Source organism: Silurus meridionalis, chromosome 3 (genome assembly GCF_014805685.1).
Source record: "Silurus meridionalis isolate SWU-2019-XX chromosome 3, ASM1480568v1, whole genome shotgun sequence".
Lineage (NCBI taxonomy): Eukaryota > Metazoa > Chordata > Actinopteri > Siluriformes > Siluridae > Silurus > Silurus meridionalis.
In genome coordinates, this window is record NC_060886.1 from 31,763,502 (window position 1) to 31,780,111 (window position 16,610).

The 16,610-nt window shown below is 44.9% G+C and overlaps 3 protein-coding genes across 5 annotated transcripts; 1 reads left to right on the forward strand and 2 right to left on the reverse strand.

The window, feature by feature from the left end:
- The first annotated feature begins 637 nt into the window (after positions 1-637).
- LOC124379959 (serine protease inhibitor Kazal-type 1-like) lies at positions 638-3,005 on the forward strand. Of its 2 annotated transcripts, none has more exons than XM_046840625.1 (4): positions 638-791; positions 2,192-2,229; positions 2,321-2,430; positions 2,579-3,005. In XM_046840625.1, the coding sequence occupies exons 1-4, from the start codon at positions 737-739 to the stop codon at positions 2,631-2,633; spliced, it is 258 nt and encodes an 85-aa protein (XP_046696581.1). In that variant the 5' UTR covers positions 638-736; the 3' UTR covers positions 2,634-3,005. The 2 variants fall into 2 exon arrangements, with proteins under 2 accessions (XP_046696581.1, XP_046696572.1); XM_046840616.1 differs by having other exon boundaries at positions 640-791; positions 2,189-2,229.
- Positions 3,006-6,706: 3,701 nt separating this feature from the next.
- asmt (acetylserotonin O-methyltransferase) lies at positions 6,707-10,809 on the reverse strand. The gene is made up of 8 exons (XM_046840406.1): positions 10,681-10,809; positions 10,306-10,483; positions 9,615-9,744; positions 9,441-9,509; positions 8,987-9,105; positions 7,756-7,896; positions 7,501-7,623; positions 6,707-7,351 (listed from the first exon to the last, which is right to left on the reverse strand). Exons 1-8 carry the CDS (start codon positions 10,750-10,752, stop codon positions 7,140-7,142), a joined length of 1,044 nt encoding a protein of 347 aa, XP_046696362.1. The 5' UTR covers positions 10,753-10,809; the 3' UTR covers positions 6,707-7,139.
- Positions 10,810-12,231: 1,422 nt separating this feature from the next.
- On the reverse strand, positions 12,232-15,895 carry akap17a (A kinase (PRKA) anchor protein 17A). 2 transcript variants are annotated; one of them, XM_046839960.1, is made up of 5 exons: positions 15,746-15,895; positions 14,443-15,206; positions 14,215-14,363; positions 13,739-13,979; positions 12,232-13,648 (listed from the first exon to the last, which is right to left on the reverse strand). In XM_046839960.1, exons 2-5 carry the CDS (start codon positions 15,196-15,198, stop codon positions 12,989-12,991), a joined length of 1,806 nt encoding a protein of 601 aa, XP_046695916.1. In that variant the 5' UTR covers positions 15,199-15,206; positions 15,746-15,895; the 3' UTR covers positions 12,232-12,988. The 2 variants fall into 2 exon arrangements, with proteins under 2 accessions (XP_046695916.1, XP_046695913.1); XM_046839957.1 differs by having other exon boundaries at positions 15,758-15,887.
- Between the last annotated feature and the right edge of the window lie 715 nt (positions 15,896-16,610).

Consider the following 16,610-nt stretch of genomic DNA (forward strand, 5'->3'; position numbering starts at 1 on the left):
CTGAGCAGCTGCTCCAGATGTTCCTGTACATACTTAATTATTGTCTTTTATTGTTGCTGAAGGTTCCTCAGAAATCCCCCTGATATCTTTTCTTTTGGTCATTATGTCAGTTTCGGGGCAATGTCCGGTTCTGGATGACCTCAAGTCTCTCCTCTTGTCATTAATGATGATGATGATGATGATGATGATGATGATGATGATGGACTTTACACTGTTTCATGGTACAGATTATGTTTTAAAAGTTGGATCATTCTGGGTACAGTCACATGACCTGCTATGAACGTCATCAAGGGGAGATTTTTCTTGCCACAGTCGCCAACATAAAGTAATAAATAGTAAATAAATAAATAAATTTTGTTGTAGAATTTGTAGATTCTGTGAAGCTGCTTTTAGACATACATTTTTAAAAGACAGAAATAAAACAAATGGGTGTGTTTATGATGAGCTGGGGGAAAGTGTGAAGGAAACTCCAGGAAACAGGTTTAGGACTGTAAATAGACGTCTGTCTGTCGCCTGTCTGTCGTCTGTCTGTCGTCTGTATTTACTGCGGCTCCTTTAATATCTTTTCAGAAGACAGGTTTTGTTTTCAGGGCGATGAGGTAACAGAGGGAGGAGTTTTCATGACCTGACACATAAATACATTCCTCACTTCACTCAGCTGCGTCACACACACACAGACACACTCACACACACACACACACACTCACACTCACACACACTCACACACACAAACACCATGGCTATGAAGCAGGTTTTCCTGATCAGCGTTATTGTTGTTGCCTATTTTGCTGGTGAGTACGAGTCTAACTGACACTTACACAGAAATATTAATGTATAATATCAGTGAGTGTGTTTGTCTTGTCCTGTCTACCTGTCCACTCCGCTACCTGTCCACTCGTCTACCTGTCCACACGTCTACCTGTCCACTCGTCTACCTGTTCACTCCTCTACCTGTCCACTCCGCTACCTGTCCACTCGTCTACCTGTCCACTCCTCTACCTGTCCACACGTCTACCTGTCCACTCGTCTACCTGTTTACTCCTCTACCTGTCCACACGTCTACCTGTCCACTCGTCTACCTGTCCACTCGTCTACCTGTCCACTCCGCTACCTGTCCACTCGTCTACCTGTCCACACGTCTACCTGTCATCACGTCTACCTGTCCACTCATCTACCTGTTCACTCCTCTACCTGTCCACATGTCTACCTGTCCACTCGTCTACCTGTCTACTCGTCTACCTGTTCACTCCTCCACCTGTCCACTCCCTACCTGTCCACTCGTCTACCTCTCCACATGTCTACCTCTCCACTCGTCTACCTGTCCACTCGTCTCCCTCTCCACATGTCTACCTCTCCACTCGTCTACCTGTCCACTCGTCTCCCTCTCCACACGTCTACCTGTCCACTCCTCTACCTGTCCACACATTTAATATGTCCAGGTCTGAATGAAAGCACCAGAAGGTGATGGTGGGTTTGGGTAGTAGTAAGTGCTCTTTCTCATGAGAGTGTAGATCCTGAGAACCTGTGTGTGATCGAGACAGAGAAGAACAGGTAGAACAAGTTCTGTTGGTGGTGACTGTAAAATTTCCTGCTAGTAACAGAGTGTGTGTGTGTGTGTGTGTGTGTGTGTGTGTGTGTGTGTAGTGTGTGTGTGTGTGAGTGTGTGTGTGTGTGTGTGTGTGTGTGTGTGTGTGTGTGTGTGTGTGTGTGTGTGTGTGTGTGTGTGTGTGTGTGTGTGAGTGTGAGTGTGTGTGTGTGTGTGTGTGTGTGTGTGTGTGTGAGTGTGTGTGTGTGAGTGTGTGTGTGTGTGTGTGTGTGTGTGTGTGTGAGTGTGAGTGTGTGTGTGTGTGTGAGTGTGAGTGTGTGTGTGTGTGTGTGTGTGAGTGTGTGTGAGTGTGAGTGTGTGTGTGTGAGTGAGTGTGTGTGTGTGAGTGTGTGTGTGTGTGTGTGAGTGTGAGTGTGTGTGTGTGTGTGTGTGTGTGTGTGTGTGTGTGTAAGAGAGTAAAGTACTGTTAGATTGTTGGATCTGGTTGGTCAGGAGATTCTCCTGTTGTAGAAGATGTCATGTAGATGTGATGTTGGTGGTTAAAGCTGTGGTTTATCTTCATTCTCTACATTCATTTCATCCTGCGCTGTTTTTGTTGCTGGTCACATGATCGAGTCTTTTTCTTCTTTTGTTTGCTGACAGCAGCAGGAACCGGAGCAGACAGCAGCACCACACCTCGCAAGGTAACCCCACACTACTGTTCCTCTGCTCTATAAAAGCTAATAAATAAACAGAATCACATAGTAAAGTGTGTGTGCTGATTCTTCTCCCCAGGCGAAATGTGAGAACTTCCCTGATGATATGTGTACACGTGAATATGTGCCTCTGTGTGGCAGTGATGGACTCACGCACTCCAATGAGTGCATACTGTGTTCAGATATCAGGTACGTACACGAATTAACAAAGAACAAACTTATCCACAGAGAGATTACAGTCTGGACTTCCATCAGTTTAACGTCAGTTATGGATTTAACAGAATTCCAAGTTTCCCTCAGAACATCATGAGATCATGTGTGTGTTTTTCCTGAACAGAAAGAAACAACAGGATATCATGGTGGTGAAGGAGGGAGAATGCGTCTCTACCTAGCGGCACGTACCGAGCTGACTCACCTGCTCACGTCACGTCACGTCTCTGCTCACGTCACTCTTCAGCTACACGTCTTTGTGTCTGTCAGCAGCAGTGTAGGAAATTCCTGCTGATCCTCCACTAATAATAAATAATAAATCTTTCTTCATGAGTTTAAACCACAAATGTTTTTCCCACAAAAAGAATTATAAATAATAATATATTATATGTTTAATGTATTCATATTATTTATCATTATTACACTTCTACACTGATTACGGTTATGGGATCAAATATTTATATTTTATCTGAAGGTGGAAATAATCAGCTGATTTAACCACAGAAATAAAAAAATGCACAATAAATAAATAGATAAATAAATAAATAAACAGATGTTTATGTGCCTCTTTGTGCATCAGTTCAAAACAAACCAACATTTCTCATTAATTATATTTTATATTCATTAAATGTAATGAATGTTTGTAGTTTTGGTTACTAGAAATATATTTGACTATTTTTAAGAAATTAACATTATTATTTATACATTTATTCCTCCTGAACACACTGGAAGGATAAAATCAGATAAACCTTTATTCCTGTATATTAATCATGTTTTTCTGATCATTTCAAATCAAATCAAATCAGATTTTATTTGTCACATACACATACACGCAGCGTACGACATGCAGTGAAATGCTTTATACGACGGTCCGGCATGAGGGAATAAAATGGGGTGAAAAGGAGAATAAAAATTATAAATATAATAACAAAATCTAAAAAGAAAAATATAATAACAAGAAAAAGAAGGCAGATAAATAAGGATATAGAGATATATAAAGATATATATATATATATACACAAAAAAAATGCTTATGGCAGTGTGCAGTTAAAAAGTAAACAACAGTAAACAAGTTAAGCATGGTTTTTGATTGTCCATAAAGTGTCCGTGTGCGGAGTGGTGTGGTGTAAAGTGTCCGTGTGCGGAGTGGTGTGCTGTAAAGTGTCCGTGTGCGGAGTGGTGTGCTGTAAAGTGTCCGTGTGCGGAGTGGTGTGGTGTAAAGTGTCCGTGTGCGGAGTGGTGTGTGTAAAGTGTCCGTGTGCGGAGTGGTGTGCTGTAAAGTGTCCGTGTGCGGAGTGGTGTGGTGTAAAGTGTCCGTGTGCGGAGTGGTGTGCTGTAAAGTGTCCGTGTGCGGAGTGGTGTGGTGTAAAGTGTCCGTGTGCGGAGTGGTGTGGTGTAAAGTGTCCGTGTGCGGAGTGGTGTGTGTAAAGTGTCCGTGTGGAGTGGTGTGCTGTAAAGTGTCCGTGTGCGGAGTGGTGTGGTGTAAAGTGTCCGTGTGCGGAGTGGTGTGGTGTAAAGTGTCCGTGTGCGGAGTGGTGTGGTGTAAAGTGTCCGTGTGCGGAGTGGTGTGGTGTAAAGTGTCCGTGTGCGGAGTGGTGTGCTGTAAAGTGTCCGTGTGCGGAGTGGTGTGTAAAGTGTCCGTGTGCGGAGTGGTGTGGTGTAAAGTGTCCGTGTGCGGAGTGGTGGTGTAAAGTGTCCGTGTGCGAGTGGTGTGCTGTAAAGTGTCCGTGTGCGGAGTGGTGTGTAAAGTGTCCGTGTGCGAGTGGTGTGGTGTAAAGTGTCCGTGCGGAGTGGTGTAAAGTGTCCGTGCGGAGTGGTGTGTAAAGTGTCCGTAAAGCGGAGTGGTGTGTGGTGTAAAGTGTCCGTGTGCGGAGTGTGTGGTGTAAAGTGTCCGTGCGGAGTGGTGTGGTGTAAAGTGTCCGTGTGCGGAGTGGTGTGTGGTGTAAAGTGTCCGTGTGCGGAGTGGTGTGCTGTAAAGTGTCCGTGTGCGGAGTGGTGTGGTGTAAAGTGTCCGTGTGCGGAGTGGTGTGTGTGTAAAGTGTCCGTGCGGAGTGGTGTGGTAAAGTGTCCGTGTGCGGAGTGGTGTGGTGTAAAGTGTCCGTGTGCGAGTGGTGTGGTGTAAAGTGTCCGTGCGGAGTGGTGTGGTGTAAAGTGTCCGTGTGCGGAGTGGTGTGCTGTAAAGTGTCCGTGTGCGGAGTGGTGTAAAGTGTCCGTGCGGAGTGGTGTGTAAAGTGTCCGTAAAGCGGAGTGGTGTGTGGTGTAAAGTGTCCGTGTGCGGAGTGTGTGGTGTAAAGTGTCCGTGCGGAGTGGTGTGGTGTAAAGTGTCCGTGTGCGGAGTGGTGTGTGGTGTAAAGTGTCCGTGTGCGGAGTGGTGTGGTGTAAAGTGTCCGTGTGCGGAGTGGTGTGGTGTAAAGTGTCCGTGTGCGGAGTGGTGTGGTGTAAAGTGTCCGTGTGCGGAGTGGTGTGCTGTAAAGTGTCCGTGTGCGGAGTGGTGTGTGTAAAGTGTCCGTGTGCGGAGTGGTGTGGTGTAAAGTGTCCGTGTGCGGTGGTGTGGTGTAAAGTGTCCGTGTGCGGAGTGGTGTGCTGTAAAGTGTCCGTGTGCGGAGTGGTGTGCTGTAAAGTGTCCGTGTGCGGAGTGGTGTGGTGTAAAGTGTCCGTGTGCGGAGTGGTGTGGTGTAAAGTGTCCGTGTGCGGAGTGGTGTGGTGTAAAGTGTCCGTGTGCGGAGTGGTGTGGTGTAAAAATAAGAATATAAAAATATGAAAAGTAAAGTGCACTGCGCTGTGCGAGTCCAGTGTATAATGTGCCGTAGCATGAAAAGTGAGATATGTGCAGGGAAAAGGTCTGATGATGGAGAGAGTGGACCAGTTTTTAGATCCTGGGTGTTTCCTGGTTTAAACTCCGAATGGCCTGCAGGAAGAAGCTCCTCCTCATTCTCTCTGTGTCGCTTTCAGGGAGCGGAAGCGTTTCCCAAACACAGCAAAGAAAACAGTCCATTATTGGAAGGCTGAGGTCCTTCACAATCTTTCTGGCTCTGGTCCTGCACCGCGTGCTGTAGATGTCCTGCAGGTTAGGGTGTTCGGTGTGGATGGTAAGTTCAGCTGAACTCACCACCCTCTGGAGGTCTCGTCTGTCCTGCATGGTGCTGCTCCTGAACCAGGAAGTGATGCTACCCGTCAGAACACTCTCAATGGTGCAGGTGTAGAAGATCTTTAGCACCTGAGAGGGTAGTTTAAAGTCCCTTAAGCGTCTCAGATGGTACAGACGCTGCTGGGCTTCTTCACCAGGGTGTTAGTGTGACAGGACCAAGACAGGTCCTGTGTGATGTGAACACCTAGGTACCGGAAACTGTCCACTCTCTCCACTGGGGTCCCGCAGATGTTTAGCGGTTGGTATGACGACTCCTGCTTCGTGCTAAAGTCCACGATCAACTTCTTAGTCTTGCTGACGTTCAGGAGAAGGTTGTTCTCCTGGCACCATCTCTCCAGGTTTTTAACCTCCTCTAGGTATTTGTTTTCTTTGTGTCTCAGATCAGCAAAATGCCACATTATTCTTTTCTTTTATTCCTTTTTTTCTCCTAATTTTAATAATAATAATAATAATAAAAGAAAACTGCAGAACTAAAAAGGAGCAGCTCGTTTAATAATGAAAATTACAACCTCAGAAATGCAGCACGAATAATCACAATAAAACACACACACACACACACACACACACACACACACACACACACACACACACACACATTTCTCAGGACTATATACATAACACAATTAGAACACTGAATAAATATTAATAAATTGGATGAAATGTAAAGATAAATACACTTTAAGCAGAGGGAAATTTCCTGTCACGTGACTGTGTTTTATTTCATTTTATTTTATTTTATACATAAACAGCAGTTATTTGTGCCAGTCGAAGCCTGAATGGACTTTACACGTGATCTTGCATTTATTCACTTGATTCTAGAGGGAAATGTTGGACTTTTGCGTGTCTTTGTTCATGACCCAGATTCTGTTTTTATTATCTGTGTGCAGTAAACAGAGAGATGAAGGTGTTCTGCACACTGCTGTAGGACAGAGGAGGAGAGAGTGAGTGTGTGTGTGTGTGTGTGTGTGTGTGTGTAAAGGGAAAAGCTGAGAGACAGGATCTCAGAGATAAGACCTGAGATTAGTGAGATGTATGTTTGTTTAGTTTGTTGTGAAAGTGTTTGTTTAGTTTTGGAAAATCTTTATTTCATTAAACACCATAAGAAGGTAAAGGATAAAGGATTTATTTACTGAAACTTGAATGTAAAACCATTTACACACTTTACACACAGCATTATTGTAAATAAACTTCACCAGGGATTAATGACTTCATCCTGGAAAAGCCCTGCTGGGGTTTAGACTCCTCCCACAGGGCGTGTCTATGAGATGATTGACAGGAGGTCCACCCTGACACAACAAATTTCACAAACGCAAATGTAGCCATGTCATAATCACCTGATAAATTCTTCAGCTACATGTTCAGATACACAACATTCAGTAGTAATGATGTTTAATTACTCAGGACAGAAGAATGAAAAAAGGAAAGAAAGAACACTAAAGAATATGAGCCTAAAACTAGTGTATTACTGTGTGTGTGTGTGTGTGTGTGTGTGTGTGTGTTTTGTGTGTGTGTGTGTGTGTATATGTGTGTGTGTGTGTAGTTATTTGCGGGCGAGGATGCTGTGGTAGTGTGTCCCCGTCAGTTGTGTGTGTGTGTCCCAGAAGCCGGCGGTGTTCAGCAGGTGTGTGTACTCGGACACTTTCCGCTCTCGACCCTCTGTCTGAACCAACATGTTGAGTGTGTAGAGCTGAGCGGAGAGAGGACCACTGTTATCTTCATACAGGAGGGACTCGATCACTAACACACCCCCTCCTACACACACACACACACACACACACACACACACACACACACACACACACAAAAGCAGTAATCCTCAGAGAACAGTCTACAGCAAAGACACAACACAGACTGGAAAAATGCAGTATTGTGTGTGTGTGTGTGTGTGTGTGTGTGTATACCAGGCCTGCAGGCTTGGTAAACTTTGTTCAGCAGCTCTAGACATCGCTCATCTGTCCAGTCATGCAGAATCCTTGCCAGGATGTAAAGATCAGCCTCAGGAAGTGCATCTTTAAAAAAGTCTCCTACACACACACACACACACACACACACACACACACACACACACACACACACACACCCCTGTGAAAAGTCTGGAATCTGTGATGAACAATTCTGTAGTAAGTAAGATGATTGGATATGTAATGATCCTTCACCTTCATGGAATAATATTCTCTGGTTCTCCTCGGGCAGGAAGTGATCACGACACACTCTCACGACTCTCGGCAGGTCAAAGATAGTGACTTTACACGTGGGGTAAATGGACACACACTGCTGGGCCAGAGCTCCACTGCAGCCTGCAAACACACTTTTACTGCAGTTATTCAGATTTTATTATAAATAACATTAAATATCATTCAATGTGCAGCAAAAGACAATACACAAGGAAACACTCTGGTATGTCCGGTAGCTCCACCTAGTGGCCGAAATTTATACTTCACTGAATAAATACAAACCGAATAAAAGTCATCCATACCATCATCTACACCATCATCTACATCATCATTCATCCATACCATCATCTACCCCATCATTCATCTACACCAACATCTACACCATCATCTACACCATCATTCATCCATACCATCATCTACACCAGACATGGGTAAACTACGGCCCGTTGGGTTTATTAATCCGGCCCGCCGAACGTGACCAAATTCTATAAAAATAGGTACAGGTAAACCGTGTTCAATTTACCTTTCACCTGTAATGCCCACGTTTCCCCTAAAGATGTCGCACTTCAGCTACATTGACGTTGTTCACATGCAGTACAGTACTCTCTTCTTCTCTTAAGAGAGCTTAATCTGATACTCTTTAAAAACTGCGACAGTTTCTGACAAACACCTCGGATCTGATTGCCACAACAAAACTTACTCCAGACTTTGATGAACTGGCAAAATAAGGAGTTCAACAACACTGTTCCTACTGAAACTGAACTTGAGTTTCTCTGCTGTGTTTATTGTTGCACTGGCAAAAAAAAGACAAACAAATTGTTCATCTTCTGAGACTTGATGGAACTGAATTTTCAAATCTGTGTTTATATATATATATATATATCAATGACCCGGCCCCTCTGTCAAATTTTAGAACCCATTGTGGCCCGTGAGTCAAAAAGTTTGCCCACCCCTGATCTACACCATCATCTACACCATCATCCATACCATCATTTACACCATCATTCATCTATACCATCATCTACACCATCATCTACACCATCATCCATACCATCATTTACACCATCATTCATCTATACCATCATCTACACCATCATCTACACCATCATCCATACCATCATTTACACCATCATTCATCTATACCATCATCTACACCATCATCTACACCATCATCTCTTTATTTATTAATTATTTATACATCTTCCTGGTCTACCTCCAAGATCGCAGATGCTCCTGAACTCAGAAAGGTTGAAGGCAGTGATCACGTCTCGGCCACAGACGTTCCAGATGGAGTTCATCAGCTGCATGAACTTCACCAATTCCTCCTCAGACCTTCAATACAAACATGCTGCTTGTTCAGATACACAGTAATAAAGAACTCTAAGGTGGACTACAAAACAGCTACCAAAAAAACAAGTCTGAATGACCTTCAGGATCCAAACTGAAGGTCTGATTTCAGAGTAGAACATGCCAAAACATCTAAACTGTTCTTGTGGCTGCTGCTGTGAAGCTCCACAACATTAAAGTCCTCATGTTCTCCTGGACCTTTCATCAACCTCAACACAACCCAAGACTCTGTTGCCCATTATTATGAGCCTTGGAATCCATGGAACAGAATTGTAAACAAACACACACACACACACACACACACACACACACACACTCACCTGTAAAGAGCTTGGAACAGGTCCTTGGAGCTGATACCGAAGGCTTTCTCATACTGATTCCTTCCCTCTCTAAAGACAGACAAAAACATTACTGATGATGTATCTCTGGACATGTTCGTGTCCCTCATGTTCTCCTACTTTATATCCAGCACATGGAGAAGATTAAGTTCTCACCTGATTGCATCAGCCAGGTAACACCAGCAGAGGTATATGGTGTTGGAGTTATACTCAATCGAGTGATAAAGAGACCGTGGACTCGATTTCGTCAGAAACGTGGTGGACATTTCTGTGTTACTGTAGACAACTTGGACACACACACACACACACACACACACACACACACACTCATCAACTGTCTTCTGTTTCACCACAACCTTCTGAGAAACTCTTCACCGTACTCTAGAGGAACATTTCTACCAAGCTACTAGAGCACCAATCCAGGCATGGGAGGTGAGTTACAGTTATGAGATCTTCCCTGAGGGTCTGTGCTGGAGCAACCACACCCCAGACCCCTTCTATCACTGATATATCTGGAGCTCCAACAATGTTGCCATAGGTGCTTCATGAAGGATTCCAGCTGCAGATGATTACCTCAGTGAAGAGGAAGTTGCTGATCCTGAGTCTCTCCCACTCACCTACTTCCTTATTCCATCCTCTAAGATATAACAAAGGAGACTGAGACACCAAACCTTCTGAGAAGGTCAGATGGAAAAGCCCGTGGTGCAGAGGCTCACATGTGTAAAGTTCTCCAGCCACAGCGGTGCTGTTTCTCGCTCTCTACACTTTACACTGAATCTAAACGAACATTTTATTGTTTCTCACAGCATTTCAGAATAAAAGTGTTTTCTTCATGAGATGATCCTACCTTGTCCTTTCTCATCAGAATGTGTGATGAGGAGCTGAAGTCCAGCACAAGCTGATAGAAGTCTCTCTGTTCCATCTGTACTCATTCCCAGCTCCTGCGCTACTTCCTCTGCAGTTAGGGGGCGCTGTGAGGCGTGCAGGTGATCGAACAGCCCCAACTCACACGCCACGAACAGAGTCTACCCAAAACAACAGAAACACGTCCTGATGCTCACACCACCAATAAAGACATGAGGAACACAGTGCAGGTCCATACCACACTGATCCTGCGTCCATCAGCGCAGGTCCACCACACATCCACACGTCTGCAACCATCAGACACATCATGTGGAGGAATGTGTCTTACAGAACATCTGAGAAGACAAATGTATCTTACCTTCGACACCATGAAGCCCTCCATGTACTCCAGAAGCTTTTTAGGATAAATGTCTTCTTTAGCTACAGCCATACTCCTGGTCCACTCACGCTCTACACGCGCATGTGTGTGTGTGTGTGTGTGTGTGTTGAAGAGACAGATGCACAGTGGGAATAATCGGATTACTGCATCTTACTGGACCTTCTGACCTGCTGAACAAGCGAAGCTACTTCACATTAAACACACGATGTGGGTCAAATCATCTGCAGCGCTCACGTGTCTGAAAAAACTTCAGATCAGGACATGCGGGATCGGATTGAGTCAGATTGGGTTACACTAGATCAGACTGGGTCAGATTGGGTTACACTAGATCAGACTGGATCAGATTAAATAAGATTGGGTTACACTAGATCAGACTGCTTCAGATTGAGTCAGACTGGATCAGATTGAGTCAGATTGGGTTACACTAGATCAGACTAGATCAGATTGAGTCAGATTGGGTTACACTAGATCAGACTGGGTCAGATTGAGTCAGATTGGGTTACACTAGATCAGACTGGGTCAGATTGGGTTACACTAGATCAGACTGGGTCAGATTGAGTCAGATTGGGTTACACTAGATCAGACTGGGTCAGACTGGGTTATACTAGATCAGACTGGGTCAGATTGGGTTACACTAGATCAGACTGGGTCAGATTGAGTCAGATTGGGTTACACTAGATCAGACTGGGTCAGATTGAGTCAGATTGGGTTACACTAGATCAGACTGGTTCAGATTGAGGGTGATAATGATATTAGTGATTATATCCAGGATGGACGTACAGATTGTTGGGTTCTGGTGTTGTGAATGTGTATGAAGAAGTAAAATCAGGGCTGGTGGACGTTAATGATTCTCTCATGTGCTGGTGACAAATTAAACACAAACTCCAGCAACACCACAAAGTCTTTCAGCTCGTTAGATGTTTATCACACAAATCAATGCATGAAAACCTCTTCAGAGAACCTGAGCCCTGAGCAGTGGTGTGAACAGCTGCTATCATCTCTCACTGTGGCTTCTGGGTCTTCAGTGAGCTGCTGGTGGAAAAACATCTGATTCTAATCATGTGAAGTGCGCACTAAACTGGGCCACGTCCCAATCCCCAGGCTGGAGGAACAGGATTATAGCAGTAGTGATTAGATTCAGATTAAGAAACAGTGAAGTGTAGCTCATGGGTCCTGTGGTCTTTAAATAACAGACCCAGAAAACAACCTGACACCGGCGTGTGTGTGTGTGTGTGTGTGTGTGTGTGTGTGTGTGTGTGTGTGTGCGCTGGAGCAGTTGTTAGTGTAATTAACATCACGTATGGGTCAGAGAAGGGTTTTTTTTTTTTGAGAAATGAATGGATCTGTTACTGAAACGAGTCTTTAAACAGTGAAAAATTATTTTATTTTTAATGATTTGTCCAAATTCCTTTAAAAATGCTCCAATGAACAGACTTTATTAATTACTTCATTGTTTTAATTCATTAATAAACAACCTGATTATTTAATTGTTGTTTAAAATCTAATGAATAAATCAAAACCAAATAAAAGTGGGTTCAAGAAGATGTTTATTATCTACAACATGTTTAGGAAGGAGTCTCTCACACACACACACACACACACACACACACACACACACACACACACACACACACACACACACACACACACACACACACACACACGCACACGCAAGCGAAACGTAGAGGTTTTTATGAGTTTGGAGCGCGTGAGATCTCCGACGTTCACGCAGCACTACAGATGTTTATTTACAGAAGAACACAAATACAGAACACAGCTTTGGTTTTGTGGTGTGAGAAATCAGACACTCCAGTAGGAGGAAGAACGTGTGTGTGAAGATTTCAATCAGTGCTGATGTTCTGTAAATAAAACTGGCCCTGAAGAACAGCTGAAACACTCCCCGCTATGAGAGGGATTGGTGTGATGATCACGTGTAGTGTGACGTGTGACTCGTTAGATAAACATGAAACCTGGTGAAAATAAATCCCATGTAATTGCAGTAAAACATGGCAGTTATAAACACGCTGTAATGACCGGATTGCGCTAATCAGTCAGGAGGAATACGCTAATGCTAATCAGACGTTTAGCATTCATCTATGAAGGTATGAAAATTGTTAGACACGCTAGTAACACTAAAGCACATTCATGCTAACTCAAATGAAAACAACAACAGAAAAAGCGTCGACTGTAGAGTCGTCCCTGTGTCACGTGACTCCTGGGTAACCTTCACCGTCTTAATAAATCGCTAATTAGCATGTTTCTTACATATCCACACATCCAGATGTTTTCAGTGACGTTTGGATCGCCGACTCCGCCCTCGGCTGGAAGAGCGACTCACGCTCCGCCCACTGCTGCTGCTGCTGCTCCGCCCATGGCTGTACCGATGGCTCCTCCCACTTTTCCCATTGCCCAGAATACCCTGGCTACGTCGCCTCTGACTCCTGCTCAAACTCCGCCCCTGAACCGCCCTCCTGCTCCGACTTCGTCTGTGTCCGTATGGGTGACGTTGGTTACTGCTCCGCCCCTGGCCACTCCTACTCTGGCTCCGACTCCTCCCACAGCTGCGATTCCGTTCTCTCTGGGTTTTTTGCTTCTCCTCTTTTCCTGATTTGCCCTCATGGTGACCCCCAGTGGCAGCGGGGGTAATTTCATTGCGCCCCTCCACCTTGGTAGGCTCAACACTAGGCCCCTCCCACTTCTTAATCTCACCATTAGACTCCACCCCCTGGTTTGTGCTTTTTTTCAGAAGGTTCCCCAGCAATCTGTCTCTCAGCTCACGTTCTTTCTTCTGGAGCTCCAGAGCTCGAGCCTTCTCACCCTCCACCCTCCGCAGCTCCTCCTCCTGTTTACACCGAAGCTCCGCCTCCTGCAGGCGCCGAACCTCTGCCTCTTCCTCTAGCCGCGTGAGGTCGGCCTTCTCTCGCTCCAGCTGCTCCTGCTTCAGGGCCTGAGGACCAAGCAGAACCTGCAGATCATCTACAGAATCACAACGTAAAGCTGGATGTAACTGTAAACTGATAAAAAGCACGAGTCTGACCTTGGCCCTGCTCAGCAGCTCGGCGATGAGCCGGATGGACTGAAGGTTCCTCTGCGCCAGAAGCAGCTTCCTCTCCTCCATGGCGATCTTCTGGTGGAGTTTCTTTTGCTCCTCCTCCTGCTGCTTCTTCACTTTCTTCTGGTTCTTCTTCTCCTCTCGCTCCTTTAGCTTCTGCTCTCGTTTACGCAGCTTCTCCTCTCGCCTCTTTTCCTTCTCTTCCTCCTCCAGCTCACGCTGCTTTCTACACACACACACACACACACACACACACACACACACACACACACACACAGTTCAAAGCTATGAGGTAAAGATCTGAGGTTCTGCTCAGGTTTGATCCCAGATGTTTTATCTCCAGCCTTTAAAGCTGGATGGTGAAAATGTGTATAATTCAGTAAAGAAGTGCAGAACATCACAACATCTGGAGTTCCTCAGGATCCTCTCATTAAAACTAAATGAATGAGTTCAAACATTACCGTTCTTCCTCCTTGCGTCTCTCCTCCTCCTCCTTCTCACGTCGTTTCTGCTCCTCCCTCTGCTTCTCCAGCTCCTGAAGCTTCATGCGCTCCTGGTGTCTCTTTTTCAGAGACAAGTCGCTCAGGTGTTTGGTGGTGTCGAAGCTCACCTGCAGAGAATTCAGTGTGAAGGTAATAATGAGTGTGAAGTGGTAAACTCTTCTGATAAAGGTTATTGTGAGGACGTACCTTAATGGGGCAGGCCATGGCTTTCCCGTCCTCGCCCTTGTACAGGAGCTTCATCCCCCTCAGCGAGCTCATGGCCTTCACAAACCCTGTGTGATCATCGTACTGCACGTAACCTTCGAAGTTTAAATGGCCGCCGAATGAGAAGGTGTTGAAATTCTTTCCCGTCATTTCCTCCCTGTACGGATCGAGCATGGGAATATCAACGTTACGGATCTTCCCGAATTTTTCGAACACGCACTTCAGGGCTTCTTCTGAAGGTTTGTCTGATGACGTGTCTTTCTGGGCGAACCATTTGCAGGGAAGTCCTTCGAGATGGATAGTGTCTGGTCTCTCTCCTGGAACCGTCTCGTTCATGTCCTTAGCGTCCCGGAAAAACGAGTCCCAGTCGTGCCGGGTCGGGAATTCCATCTTGGTTGCGGCAGCGCGCACCTTCAGGACGTCGGTGAAGCCGCTGAGTTTGATGCTCTTCCCATCCAGGTTGGACAGAAAGCGCTTGACGGCGCTCTTGTTCTCCGCCTCTCCCTCGAAGCGGATGTAATCCATGGTGCTTTTGGAGATCCGGAGCGAGGCGAACTGCTCCGGGTGAACCATGCTCTTCAGGCGCTCCATCACCTCCCAGTTGGAGATGGACTTCCCGGGCATCTTGAGCTGTGGAAGCGACACACTGATGCTCATCTTGGCGATAGGTTTCAGGTACAGGTTGCATTCCCGACACAGGAGCACGCATTCCGAGGCATCGTGGACAATCGTCGTCATCTTCCACACTGAGGAGAGAGAGAGAGAGAGAGAGCAAGATGATCAGGTTCTCAAAGGAACCCTGTGTGAACACATGTGGGCGTAGCCTGTTCTTCTGTGTCACCGGAACAATAGCAATGCTTCTGAACAAAGGTATAAAACACCAAATCTAATTTCAGTCGACTTTTTTAATTGTGTTGTAACAGAAAAACATCTGTGCAAAAACCGCTGCTGATATGAATCGAAATATCGTGCTGAGTATTGCGATACCGTGCACACGGTTAATACCGACACACACTCGGAGCAGACGGAAAAGAATCCTATGGAATGTTCCAGTAGTGCAGTAGAATCACTTTATATCAAACTAATCTTATACATATTACACACACTCATAATATATTTCATAATAAATATAATAATAATAATAATAAGCGTGTAAGATTAGAACAGTGATGCTTTTCATTATTATTAGAGGGACACTGCTAGGTTCGTTAGCCTTTAGCTCCGCTAGCCGGCACTGAGGTTTACTGCGGCCCTGAAAAATCAACGCTGGATTTTAAACTCGTACATTTACACCAACCTTCCGGATAAACCGCAGAAATATCGAGTTTGATGGACTTCTGTTTACATCGCAAATTCCCCTGCAGCAGCGCACGCGCACACACACACACACAACCTGCACACAGCTGCTCACTTCCGGGTACGACACAGTAAACCGGAAGTAATCCACAGGAAGTACCGCCCTGTAACCCATTAAATGAGTTACAACAGCAACAATAAACGCGTTGTAATGCTACTGCGCATGTCTGTCACTAAACCATAGCCGAATGCGCTACTTTTAAATCACGGAGTCGAAAAACAAAACAACAACACAGAAATAACACGTTTATTTATTTATTTATGAAACCTTTAAATAAAGGTTATTGTGTTAATAAAATATTAGTTACATGTATAAAGTTCAAGTTTATTTCTATTGCACTTTACACAACTGATATTGTCTAAAAGCAGCTTTACAGAATTTAACAGTGAAGGTGAATGATGTGTTTATTCCTGATGAGCAGCATGGAGACTGTGATGAAGAAAAAACTCCATTAGATGTTATGAGGAAGAAACCTTGAGAGAAACCAGACTCAAAAGCAGAACCTCATCCTCATCTGGGTGACATCAAGAGTGTGATTATAGTCTTTAAACACTACAGAACACTGGAGAGTGAGAACTAACATGAGCACTGGAGTGTGTGATTATGACTGATGATCTTTCTACAGTCTTATACAGTCATTATGGTTATAAAACTAGGAGCTACTGAGCAACTCATAAAATAGCTCAACATCTGAGATCATCACAGATCCAAAACCAGCTTCTCCATGTCAGAGCCTTTAAACACTCAGAAAGGTCCAGTGTCCAAACTCCACATGAAGTGGAATCCAGCTGGC